General features: G+C 32.5%; 2 protein-coding genes across 8 annotated transcripts in view; both read left to right on the top strand.

The window, feature by feature from the left end:
• The window catches only part of ccz1 (CCZ1 vacuolar protein trafficking and biogenesis associated), a 171492-nt gene that overhangs the window by 30049 nt on the left and 127304 nt on the right, over window positions 1-14139 (top strand). The window lies entirely within an intron of this gene.
• Window positions 1-14139, top strand: part of tecpr1a (tectonin beta-propeller repeat containing 1a) — a 52680-nt gene that overhangs the window by 17031 nt on the left and 21510 nt on the right. For 5 of the 7 annotated variants that reach the window (XR_015504009.1, XM_087276056.1, XM_087276055.1 and 2 more), the window contains 7 exons: window positions 311-412; window positions 790-938; window positions 4507-5057; window positions 8363-8508; window positions 8764-8919; window positions 12662-12811; window positions 12895-13052. Coding sequence is in view for 4 of the 7 variants with exons in the window: in XM_087276056.1 (XP_087132182.1) it covers window positions 311-412; window positions 790-938; window positions 4507-5057; window positions 8363-8508; window positions 8764-8919; window positions 12662-12811; window positions 12895-13052 (1412 nt within the window). In the remaining 3 variants the exon portion in view is untranslated. Of the gene's footprint in view, window positions 1-310; window positions 413-789; window positions 939-4506; window positions 5058-8362; window positions 8526-8763; window positions 8920-12661; window positions 12812-12894; window positions 13053-14139 lie in introns of all 7 variants that reach the window. The other 2 variants (XR_015504011.1, XR_015504010.1) reach the window with 1 other exon arrangement.

The following is a 14139-nucleotide window of genomic DNA, read 5'->3' as shown; positions in this document are numbered from 1 at the left end:
TTTATTAATTATTTTAATAAATAATGAATTATTATTAATAAAATAAATAATCAATTATTAATAAAATAAATAATAAATTATTAATAAATAATGTAGCTATTAGTTATTTTACTGTAAAAAAAGCTATTCTAAATGGTAATATTTTATAAAAATCTAATTTTGATCAAATAAGTGCAGCTTTTGTGAACATTAGACTTCAAAGCAGTTCAGAACAAACTTTTGAGAAGAAGTACAGTATATACATGTTTGTTTGGTTTAATTTGGTTTTATAACTTACATTTCCCCCATATCATCTCCTTATTTCTTATAGGTCTGGTTTAGGCGGGGCGTGAATTCCCATAATCCTTGTGGCTCAGGTTGGATTGGTATGGTTGGAGAAATGGTCATGATCAACGTGGGTCTCAATGACCAGGTCAGAGATTAGTCATGTTCCCTCTATGGTCTGTCCTTAATGTCTGTCTTTATTGATGTTTTCCATTAATCAGGCATGCATTTGCAGTTCACATATGAGATTGAAATACTGTTGGCTACTAACATGTTTTTAAGGCTTGACTCAGAAAAAATTCATTTGGATTGATTTATCGATTAAATAAAGACTTTGTATTAAAATGTAATTAAATCTTTTCCTCCCCAGAGACAAAAGTCATACACAAATGTACAAAAATGTCATATTTATGTTTTTATACTGCACTTGGTTACTGTTTTTAGAGAGAATCATAAGTGAAAAAAAGTGCTAAAACCATTTGGCTTATATATGTGAAGATCATCGTGCTGCGTTTCTGTCCTCAGGTGTGGGGTATTGCTTTTGAAGACCGGGCCGTCTATTTTCGTCAGGGTGTGACTGCCAGCGAGCTCAGTGGGAAGGCCTGGAAGGTTGTGTCTTTGACCAGAGATAATGACCGGTCCCATTCTAGTGCCAGCGCAAGCAGCCTGCAGAGGTTAGAGAGCTTCAGCATCTGCAGAATTTGCAAAATGTGTTGCATTTGAAAGAATTCACCACCAGGTGGTGAAATTCATTCAAGAAAGACATTTTGAAGTCATGACACTTTGCAGTTTGCATTTTTTCATCACACCTAACCTCTTAGCAGCCTTAATTTCTCAGAAGAACACTTAAAAGGTTTCTTAACAGAGAAATGACTCCAGCTGTTTTATTTTGGAGTTTTCGTGTCTGACTCTCTTAAAACATCTGTGATGCAGCGATGGTCAGTTTCACAAAGGCAGTACAGTTTTATAAAGTTTGATCAATTATTTTAAGGTTTTGCATTTTTTGAAATAACAATTCCTTGTTAGTTTCCAGATTTTAGATCCCTTTTTTTTTGTATGTTGTTATTTTTTAATAAATGAAGAATATTAATATATTGGCACAGGATGTGACAGAAAAATATACATTTTTTTTTATTTATTAATACGTATTCTTAAAAAAAGGTTAAAGTATAATAAGGCTGCATGATATTGGAAAAATCTAACATTGCGATATTTAGTTTTTCTGTGAATATTGCATTATGAAAGAATTTCACCAGATGTCTTAAATAGCTCTACTTGGAAATAAAATAGTTTATTAGGATTGATTAAGGTGAGTTTCTAAGGGTGTAAATCATGTATAAATAATAACAAAAACATTACAAGCAAAAATAACTACAATAGAGCAACGAAAAAAAGTTAAATAAACAGTGCTTAAAGGTTTTTCAAACAGTATTCAGGTATAAAAATTGAATTATGAAATAAAATTAATATAACACTGTATAGTCTTCATTGTATTAATTCAGTACAATAATTTTATCTTTAAATTTACAAATGTATTTTTGGTCCCACTTTATATTAAGTGTCCTTAACTAATTTGTACTTACACAGAAATTAATAATTAGTTGCAATGTATTAATTGTGTAAATACATGTATTTACTGTGTACTTATGCTTGATTAAATACCTGTATGTAAATACATCTGTAATTAACTTCTGTAATAACATTTGTAAATACACTGTTGACCATATCTTACACCTCAACACACCCATACCACCAAGCCTGTCCATAACCCTACTCCTATCCCAACTCACGAGCACCACAAGTGTTCTCAAATACATTATGAACTCAGTAAGTACGATGTATTTATTTTTTGATGCAAGTACATAGTAGTTAAGTACACTTAATATAAAGTGGGACTGTATTTTTTGTGCCCGAATGCTTTAAACTCTCTTGAAATGCCTTCAAAACAAATGCAAATGATAAATGTTCACTCTACAAATCTCATGTATTCTCAACTGTTGAGCTGAATTGTGCAATTATAACCCAACTCAAAATCATGCGATGTGATTATTGCAGACACGCACATTGCGATATCGATGCTAAAACGATATATTGTGCAGCCCTAATGTATACATCTGACATAAAAAAGCTGTAAATGTTTTTGTTTTAGCATATGTTTTTAAATATTAGTGTATTATTATGTAAAATTGTTAATTATCAGAATAAATTCATTATGAATATACATATTTGAGGGCAAAATTATTAGCCCTTCTGTGAAATTGTAATTCGTTTTAAAAATATTTTCAAAGTACTGTTTAACAGAGAGAATGACAGTACACAATCTTTTACTATTTAATTTAATGGTATTCATCATAAAGTGCAATTTAAAGTCTTAGCTAGGTTAATTGGGTTAGCTAGGCTGGTTTGGTTAAATAGGCAAGTAATTGGACAACGGTGGTTTGTTCTGTTTTATCAGGAATCTCAAAAATCTTAAGGAGGCTAAGAAAATTGACTTTAAAACTTATATATAAACAAAACTAAAAGAAAAAGACTTTCTCTTGTAGAAAAAAAAATTATAGGAAGCACTGTGAAAATGTTTTTACTCTGTTAAACATCACTTGAAAACATCACAGCAAGGCTAATAATTTAGCCTTAAACTGTATATACAGCATGTACTGTAGGATTAAATAACAATTTTCCTACTGATTTCATGATGTTCTAGAAATATAAAATAGATTATTTTTATCATTTAGATTATATATGTCAAAAGTTTGGGGTCAGTTTTTTTAATCATTATTCATTTTATTTAATAATTTAAATAAAATTATTTTGTTCATGAAGGCAGCATTTATTAAACACATTTTTAAATACTTTAATAATTATTCATTAATAATTTATTAAATATTTTTCTTACTGATTGTATGTAGTTTCAAATAAAAAAACTTCAGTCATTATTATTTTTATTATTATTACCATTAAAATGTATTATATATATATATATATATTTTTTTTTTAATAATAATAATAATAATAACTATAATCATTAATATTAGAGTGATTTCTGAAGCATTGTGTGACTTTAAAGACTGAAGTAATGAAGCTGGAATTTAAATTATGAACTACCTTTGAACAGTTATTTTATAGTGCAATAGCATTTCACAAATGTACCATTTTTACTGTATTTTTAATTAAATAATGCAGCTTTGTTGGGCAGGATAAGCTTATTTTAAAACATTTAAAAATCCTACTGACCCCAAACTTTTTACTGTTAGTGTATATTTGTATGTATATATGTGTGTATTTGTGCTGCCCATTGCATTACAAACCATAGGAGAGAGCCAGTTCTTCAGCAGGAAAGCGCTCTTTCTCACACTTCAGCCTCCACATCCAAGTTCCTGAAAGCAAAGAAGGTTAAGGTCCTCCAGGAATGGCCAGCCCAGCCACCAGATTTAACATTATTGAGTATGTTTGGGGTAAGATGGATGTGGCATTGAAGATAAATCCAAAATATCTTGATAAACTCATTCCAGATGACTTTATTAATAAGTTATTTGAGTCATTACAGAGATGTATGGATGCAGTCGACCAAGCTATAGACAAACACAATATTAGGTCTTTTTTTCCAGTGCACCATGATTTTATATTCTATATTGTACATTATTTCTGTTAAGTGACAAGACAGTTTTTCTAAGCAAAGTCAGACCTTAGTGTCGTAATTAAATAACTAAAAATCAAGGCATGATCATATTTTATTTTGCTAAAATAATCTAGAGGCCTTTGCCTTTCATATAAGTGACTTTCATATAAGAAGATACCAAATGATCAGCTAGAAGTTATTATTTGTTGATCCTAAAACTTTGATGGGTGATAAGACTTTTGTCATATAATACCGCCCAACTGAGTGACATGCAACTCCTTGGGTTGCCACATTTGTGCTAAGCACTTGATTTTGTGGTTAAATTGTTTAATTGCAATCCTGTCTCCAGTCTTCAGTGCTAATTGCATCCACTCGCTCCATCATAACATCACAACTCATGAGACAACATTTCACCTTGACGAGAATTGTGATTTAATCTCTTTATATGCTGTATATTTCTACATAACTATATATATATATATATATATATATATATATATATATATATATATATATATATATATATATATATATATATATAGTTTTCTTAATTACAGATACAGAAGATCTGTGTCTTCATGATTCTAAACAAACCTCACATGGTTTTTTTTCTCTACACCGCCTAGTGCTGGTTGTTTTTTTGGTGGCGAGGTGCGATTGCAGACCCAGGCATCAATGTTGAGTGATGCAGACGCTGAGACTGACCCTGCTGCAGGTGAAGTTGTCCCAGCACCTGACATGGGAGATGCCCCTAAACCACGTATACCCAAAGTGACTAGCGACAGCTTCATTTCAGAGCTTGTGTCTGATCGTGAAGGTCAAATTAGTCGGCGCGACGTCCCTCCAGCCGGCCCTTCTATTCCTGAAGAAGAGCAGCCAGAAAAAGAGGTGGATGACCAGGTTTCTCCAGCTCGGGTTCTGTCTCCTAGTCAGTCAGGTGGAGTGGATCCTCAGTGGAGCAATGTGGACCTGGAGGAAGCCCAGACTCATCTCCCATCAGGAGCTGGAGGAGACGCAGCTGAAACCTCCAGCCTGTCTTCTGTAGCCACCTATAATTTAACCGTAGAGGAGCCTTATGGGGCAGATGAGCAACCAAAGTGGGCCTGGATCAGCGGTGGAGGATGTTTGGTTGAATGTCACTCACAGCTCAATTGGTTCAACTCATCTACATCTACAAGTGAGTCATTTTTTACATGTATGTATAATATATTTTTCAAAATATAAGTTAGGCTCATGTTATATGTTAGATGAAATATAAATTGCAGGGCTTCCCACACATAGGCTTTACTTGGACGGGCCGCCCAGGTATATTAACGGCCGCCCAAGTATATTTAATGACACTTTTTTTTTTTTTTTACTATTATTATAATTCTTTAACACTTTTTTTTTTTTTTTAATTCACCCAATATAACCAAACATCTGCAATCAATTAAGCAGAGGAAAAACTCCTTTTTAACCGTTTTAACCTTTAACATTTCCACAGGTAATCTCACAAGCTCTGCAGAGACCCAAAGAGACGCGACTTTTTAAGAGATTTCTAAATCTCCCAAAATGTCCTGGATTCCACTTTTGCTTTCGCTTTCTAAAGCCTACATTTTGCGATTTTACATTACCTCATTATTTAAGCCCACTTTGCTTGGCTTTGCAGCTGACTGCGTACATACAGTCACAAGAGCGAGAAAAACATTAAATAATTCTTTCTTTAATCTAAATGACTCCGAAAAAACTTTTATACTTATAAGGGACTGGCTACAAAATATATGGACACCATTAGTAATGGTTAATCAACACATTTGCCTTATTTAAATCTACATGTTCTAATCTTGTCATTATTATAACTTTTTAGGGATATTGTATGTTTTTATTACTTTTTCTATCATTTATTTCTCTTTTGCTGAATATTTTAATAATTTTATTATGTCAATATTATACATATTTTATACACATGCAAAACTCTTTGGCATTCAAGTTTGTTTTGGACTTAAAAGAAAAAAAGATGCAGATTTTACCTGTTAGTGGGTGCACATGGCTCCTGAATAGCATAAAAGTAACAGAAATATTGTATTTCTTTTTATTTTGAAGTCTTTATTTTACTTTAACCCATTGAAAAGAAGCAGTGTATAACACTGTCATAGTAAATAAAATGATTGTTCTGTTAAATTATTGTTCTATTGTTAAAAATTAAATTATGTTTTGTTTGTCGCATACAGTATCGTTTAATATTTTTATCGTGTGGGTTAACTGTGTGTTTCATACCAGCCATCACCGCAAGTATATTTCAAACCTGTGGGAATTGCATAAATATTTTATGCTCTGAATAAAAACGTTTTGTTTGTTTTAGATTTTGAAGAAATGTCATCAGTTGTTTGTGGAACAAAGCAAAAATGGTGTTTTCTCAAACTCATAACTAGGGACAGACAGAATCTGTTAACATTTTTGCTATTTCTGCTGATAATTTTGTAAAAAATCTGCCTATTTATGCGAAATGATTTTAGGAGTATCGTAACTAAAAGACTAAAATATGAAATAAAAAATAATATAATAAAACTTTAGTTTAATGTTATCAATGCAAATCCAATTAGTTTCACTTATTTGACAAACAAAGCATGTCTTTCATATAATGTATCTACTAAAAGACAGAACATATTACTTAGCAAACTGTATTGTAAATAAATCATACGAACATTTTAATATTTCTTTCATTATATCACAATAATATTAGTGAAATTAATTTTAAAAAATGAATAATATAAAATTACTCACATTTACACTTTGACCTCATGGGGTCATTTATTTTGTCCTCGATTCAGAAAAATGGCTCATAAATCAGACAGAATGAAGTTGTTTGAAAATGTAAAAATACAGATTTTTGTTGTGTGGTTTGTGTTTAAAGTAAGGCTGTGGAATATACAGTCTGTTAAATATAAAATCATTATGTCTATGCTGGGAAGTCAAGACAAAAAATATTTTTCAGGTTTCGATCAGGTTTTTTTGCCCTCGAGTCCAAGTCTGAGTCTGAGTCATTTGATTTTAAGTATCTGCTGATACTGAAACCCAATCCGATAATTCTATAATACATAAAAAGAAAAGAAAAACAGCGAAGAAACAGAACTACAATGTTCCTTTTTTTTTGTTGTCATTTTACCTTATTTTAACATTCAACAGTTCTTTTAACAAACGGATCACTTCTGTGAGGTAGCTTTACAAATAAGTAATAAATAACCAAATTCTTCACTTTTGGACTTGAGTGCAACTGTAAATATAAATATAAATCTAATATAAAAACAAATAACTTAACTTAAAACACCTGGCGGGCAATCCCAAGTTTACATATCTCAGAGTTTGGCAATGTTATTGTCATCAACTTTGTAATACCTCCAGTACACAGGCATACTCGCACTTTCCGCTTCAAGCTGCTTCTGTGTCCTACTTTGTTGGCATTTAACCAATAGCGTTTCTACAACAAAATGATGTCATGCTGAACGCATTGCTGTTTCTCTTTTAAGTCAAGAAGGAGGTCTTAATCAAAAAACTATAGATGTGTTAAAAAATAATGAGAATATATATAAATATTATATATATATATATAAATATGCTCAAAAATGTCTTTGTCAGTGTTTTCAAACTATTATATTCAAATTACTAAAGTCACACAAGTACCAATTTCACATCTGTCACATCCATAACGGAAAAGTGTCACATCCATAACAAAGCTTTTCCCTCATAAATACAAAACTGTCAAATAAAATAAAACCAATAATTTTTATTCTGTATTAAGTCAACTCTTATCCTTTTGATTAGCATTATTTATTTTGGGTTGTGCAGTTTAGTTCACAGACTTTTTACAAAGTATGTTATATACTGTAAACTCGCAAACTTTTTTGTCACATCCATAACGCATGTTTATTTTGCATATTTTAAATGTTTACAGATGGATTTTTTCTGATCCTATAACTCTGTGGTTAGTTGTTTTGAAAAATATAAACAGTTGCTTTAATATAATGTTAATGTTTACTTTCTATGTGAATTAATATTTTGAGTTTTTACTGCAAATATCACATCCATAACGCTGGAATTGCACATATATATTAGGGTGCTGATTGGGAAATAACGTCCGATTCCGACTGAGTCTGAAATGTGGCCCGATTTCCAATCACATTTCAGACTCAATCGTATCTGTACATCTCTAATTTTGATATATTTTTCCAAAATAAAAAGAGTTAAAATTTCACATGAGGGCTTATAATTTTGCCGTCAGCTCTATATCTATAGAAGCTTTTTTCTTCAGTGGAAAAAATATGGAACCCTTAAAGTTAGCTTTACAAGTGTTTGTTTGTTTTTGTGCTTTCAAGTCATGTCAATGCAATGCAATTTGAATCCACAATGACTAATAGTCAGGTGCAACTTTCCGTGAAAAATAAAGTAATTGAATTTGCTGCATCACCTTGTCCCTGACCGTGTGAAATATGATTGTCTCCTCAGCCCTGAACTCCTCCATGCAGGCCATGTCTCTCTCCATCACACCTGCTCAAACGGCAGCATGGCGTAAACAGATATTTGAGCAGCTGAGCGAGCGCTCCAAGAGAGAAATGGAGAATTTCATGCATTATGAGCAGGCCATTGAACAGGTAGTGCTCTCGCATCAGTCAGCTCACCTCACCTGATATTTTTGATCAAGTACTAACCCGGTTTGCCACTTATCTTTTTCTTTTATTATATCCAGACTGTCATTGGTAATGCAACAGTAAGTCCACCAAGAGTTAGACTTGGTAGACCAGCTTGGTAGCACAAAAGAGTTATCCATAGAAAACCTATCTATTAGCTTTAAACCTTTTAAAAAACTTGTGATTTCTATCACACTGAGATTGTTGTGTTTCTCACAGTCTGTGTGGGTGAAGAAGGGCACCATGCAGTGGTGGAGAGACTGGAAGCCTCATAAATGGGTGGATGTTCAGTTTGCACTGGAGCAGTTTTCAGGAGCAGAGGGGAACAAGGATGGGATTCTGTTTATCTACTACACCTTCAATGATGAGAAAAAGGTAATCTCACACACAGATGACCAGGGGTGTGTAATATTTATCTTCTGTCATAATATTGAAATTGCTGTTTTAAAAATATGTCATTTAAACTTATTAATTATCTCACAATTTCAATTGTGTTATTTGTTTTATTATTTTCTTTTTTTTTGAAGGAAAAGAACATTTACATGCAATAAAACAGTAAACATTACAGTTTCCTTTCTTTCCTTTATTTAAGCCCCACACCAAAACCTGAAAATCCCAAGGTGGCTTAAAGTAATTTAGGTCAAATACAATAATTGCATAGTCTGGAGTCATGCATGCTGTAACATAACAGTGATGATGGAAAATAAATTAATAATAATAAAATATTACAAATAAACGGGAATAAAACAAATATAGTGTAGACATAGTGTTGTTATTTTTCTGCTTTGGCTGTTAAGATAAGAGCTGAACGATTAATCAGTGTTACAATTTGAAAAGTTGGCATTAGACAAAGACTGCAATATAATGCGATATAAACGTTTTTAGGTAACACTTTACAATAAGGTTCATTAGTTAAGGCATTTACTAACTTGAACTAATCATTAACAACACATGTACAGCATTTATTAATCATAATTGAACATTTACTAAAGCGTTATTAACATCCAAGTCCATGCTTATGAACATTAGTTAATGCACGATGAGTTAACATGAACTAACAATGAACTACTGTATTTTCATTAACTAACGTTAACTAACATGAACAAATACAGTGGTAAATGTATTGTTCATTGTTTGTTTCCATTAGTAAATGCATTCAGTAACATTAACTAATGAACCTTATTGTAAAGTGTGACCCATTTGGTAACACTTTATTATAACTACACACTATAAATCATTTATTAAGCATTAGCATATAGTGAATAGTGAATTCATTATCTGTTAAGCATGAACTCTAAATTAATAAGCGTTAGTAAGCAGTTTATAACTGCAGCTACAAATGCTCTATTCTTGACTTATAAGCACCTATATAATGTGTTTAATGATTGTATTTTCATACTTAGTTAATGATTTATTTTTTTATTACTAAATTAAGTATCACATTATTTACAAACCATATTATTTACAATACCCAGAGCATGCAAACTCCACACAAAAATGCCAACTGGCCCTTCTTGCTGTGAGGTGACAGTGCTAACCACTGAGCCACCATGCCGCTGACTTGTGATAATTAATGTATGTTAATCAATTTTGAGGTCATCTGTTGAGGCTAGTTTACTATTATTGCTAATAAAAATAGCAATTTTTTAGTACTTTAATATACTTACAGTAGCTGTTGAAAATGTAAAACCTATTTGTTATAAAAGTTTAATATGTTATGTGGTTAGTTTTGACTAGAATGCTTTGGACTTTCTTTTATCAAAATGCATCAATGCTTAACATAAAAAAAAAAATTGTAAAATGTGTCACACTTTTTACAAGCATATTAAGCAGCATACCAGCTTTCAACATTGTAAATAATAATAATAATAAATGTTTCTTATAGTGTACATTAGGGTTGGGTATCGTTTTTTTTTCTTTTTTTTTTCTCGATACCGGTACTAAATCGATACTTTTAAAATGATACCGGTGCCAAAACGATGCCTGAACCGATACTTTTTTGCCTCAAAATGATGGTGGATGACTCTACAAAAATCTTTTATTTGACAAAATCTATTAAAAAATAATCTTAATAGAACAATATAATTAAAGTTTAAAGTAAACATTAATTCATATTTTATATACTTGAATTACATTAATACATTTCCTTTAATCATTTGTTGGTGAGCATGAATTTAAGATTTGCATTATGAAATTACATTAGCTTACTATTAACCTGTGGGGGGGCGGGCAAGGGCCACATACTTTTAGGAGCACATTTTAACACATATATCACAAAATACTCCAATTATTCAAAGTCATTTTTGTTCATGCATCACTCTGCAGTCTTCATAAACAAGATAATTAATTAACTCAAACTCAAAATAATTTTCCTTGTTAATTTATTTGACAAGTTACTTTGTTCTGGTGTAGGATAACACATTTCTAACATTCAAGTGCATTAGGGAACATTGTTGCACCTGTAAACTTTAACAGATAGGCCTACAGTTGAAGTCAATTTGTTTTGCCCTCCCATTTGTGTAAAATAATGTTTCTGAATATTTTTACAGTGTTTCCTAAAAAAAATAATAAGTCGAATTTCTTATTGTTTATTTCGTGAATAAAAGCTGTTTTTTATTTAAATAAAAATAAGGTCAGAATTATTAGCCTCCTTAAGAAATATTTACTGTAATTTTTTATATACACAACAAATCAGTTACAAATTAATTTTACTAAATATTTCAACTTTCGTAGTTAACTGATTAAGTCTAAATTACACTTCAATCTTAATAAAAGTCTGAGATACTCTAAGGGACTTTGTCTAAATACAACTGTCTTGCAAAATAACTAGTAAAATAATATGCACTGACTATCACCATGGGCAAGATAAAACAGTAGATATTAGAAATGAGTTAGTTAAACTATTATGTTTAAAAATGTGTTGTAAATAAATCATTTGTTGAAGACTGAAATCAAAAATAAATGAAGGGCAAACTAAACGAGTTGAACATGACTTACATGAGCGTGACTGAAAACTGCATTTGATCAATGTGTTACATCTGTTTTGTGGTACTTGCCGACTGTTTGTAAATTCAAGACAGCATTTCCTAACGTGAAACTATGTACACTAGATTTCTGATTAATAATAGTCTGTGCGTAGCCGAGGACTTCCTATAATAAAAGTGTTAAAATCGCTATTAAAAACAGAAGTCTAATATCATCAACAGTGGACATTTTGATAGTGTTTCACAACTGAAGTTTAATTTTTTTATTACCTGTGTCAATTTGGGCATCAACTTCTGACGAATGTGGGGAACTGATGCGCTCAGCACTGCACAGAGAGAGCAAGTTCTGCGAAAGCAGAGGATGTACCCGAGGTAGCGATTGCACGTGAAACCTAGAGCACGCAAGAGAGGCATTCCTCTGCCTTTGAGCCCTCAAATGTGTCAAAAAGTTTTACATGTTTCTCCCTTACACGCAAGTTTTGTAAAGTACATTGCTGTGTCAGGATCCTTGCTTGTAAAATATGCTTTAGAATGCTTAGTTTAAACAAATTTGATGAACACGATTATGCATGTTGATCTGAAGAGTGTCGCTCTCGCTCACTGAAAAAACAGGCTGAACTACTATGTACTACGCGCGTTGCATGCGTCTGTTCCCTAAGCAACAATACCAATCGCCTGATATTGCCTGTGCGTTTTCCTCAAAGTTGTTTAGAATTAAATGTTTAGTGATGGTGTGACACAGTGCCTATGTGTGCCTTTCATGCACCCCTTTGATGCTTCTTTCGTGCTTGTAGCAGCACCGAAATTCATATGCTGATTTGATCCGGTACATACTGCTATAATGCTATAATGGCACCAGGTTTTGGTACCCAACTCTAGTGTACATTGTAAATTAAAATGAATATTTTATTGTATAAATATTAATTGTTCAAGTAATGCATCCCTGAGTGCAGGCAAGCATGAAACACTTCTTTCTAAAACATAAAAAATATTATCAACTTAAAACTTTGAATGGCAGTGAGAAAACTACAGTACTAGTAACATGATTTTATATGTTCTATATTGACTCCTTTTATTAATTCAGTGCTTTCTTTACCTTTGCTTTAAATCTTTTCTGCTCATCCTCTGTCCAGTATCTTCATGCGTTCATTAATGAAGTGACAATCCTGGTGCCGGTACTGAATGAGTCCAAACACACGTTTGCCATCTATACAGCAGAGCGAACCAAACAGAGGTGGCCCATTCGCTTGGCTGCGGCAACTGAGCTGGAGATGTACGACTGGGTGAGCAGAGTACATGAGTTATGGGAAACGCAACAAATTGTCAGTACCTTGCTGTTTGACTGACTCTTTATTCATGCAATCAGCTGGCCCTACTCAGCGTGTCCTGCTGTGACTCCAGAGGTATTCAGGGCCCTCCTTGCAAACAGGCCATCTGGTCTGTCACCTGTAAAGGGGACGTCTTTGTGAGCGAACCAACGAAGGAACTAGAGGCATCTCCCTATCCTACAGCCTGTGATCAGATGTAAGAATCACATAACTCATTTATTTTATGTGAAAAAGTTTGCTGCAATTAGTTGAATCTGTAATAAGGAATTTATTTATTTATTTAAAAGGTGCCATAGAATGACAGTGTATGTTTGTGTGTGTGTGTGTGTGTGTGTGTGTGTGTGTGCGTGCATGCATGTGTGTTTGTGCGTGTGTGTGCGTGTGTGTATAGATATATATATGAGCAATATCACACTCTTAGCAGTGCGATATGGCTGTATATCGGCACTGGTGGGAGGTGTGCGTTGGCACGAGACCGAGTGCCTTAGTGCCCCCACCAGTGCCGATACACAGCCATATTGCACTGCTAAGAGTGTGATATTGTGTTTATACAACAGTTTGACGGCCTAATTGTGTATATAAAAACAAAATCAAACATGGAGGGTCTCAAAAACCCTTTTGTATGAGGAACTACTTTCCTCTGCGTTGGATTCAAATCATAAGCTGACAGTTAAACAACTGAGAAAGCATCTTTTAAACTTTAGATCTGTAGTGTCTGCTTTTTGCTGGCTGGATATGGGCGGAGTAATACACAAAGGGTGAAGAGGCTGTACAAGTGCTGATATTACTTAAATATATCATGGCTATCAGCCAATCAGATTTGAGAACCAGACAGAACTGTTGTTTATATATATATATATATATATATATATATATATATATATATATATATATATATATATATATATATATATATATATATATATATATATATATATATGTATGTATGTATGTATGTATGTATGTATGTACGTACGTACGTACGTACGTACGAACGTACGTACGTACGTACGTACGTGTATATATATATATATATATATATATATATATATATATAAGGATAGCTGAATACAGTTTTTTGTATGTTTGTAATGAGGCAACAAGCACGTGCAGATTGCTGACTATAAGTGTCTAATACACGTTTATGTATCATGTCATATCACTCAGCTCTTACTGTCATTTTTCTGGAGTCAAAGGATGCCAATAAATAAATAAAAACTCATCTGTTTTTTTTTGTTGATATCAATTCCTGCCTTTGTTTTCCTATACATTAAAATCACAAA

The sequence above is a fragment of the Danio rerio genome, chromosome 12 (genome assembly GCF_052040795.2).
Source record: "Danio rerio strain M-AB ecotype USA chromosome 12, GRCz13ab, whole genome shotgun sequence".
Classification (NCBI taxonomy): domain Eukaryota; kingdom Metazoa; phylum Chordata; class Actinopteri; order Cypriniformes; family Danionidae; genus Danio; species Danio rerio.
Note: the sequence above shows the minus strand (reverse complement) of the source record. Positions and strands in the feature narration are given on the sequence as shown.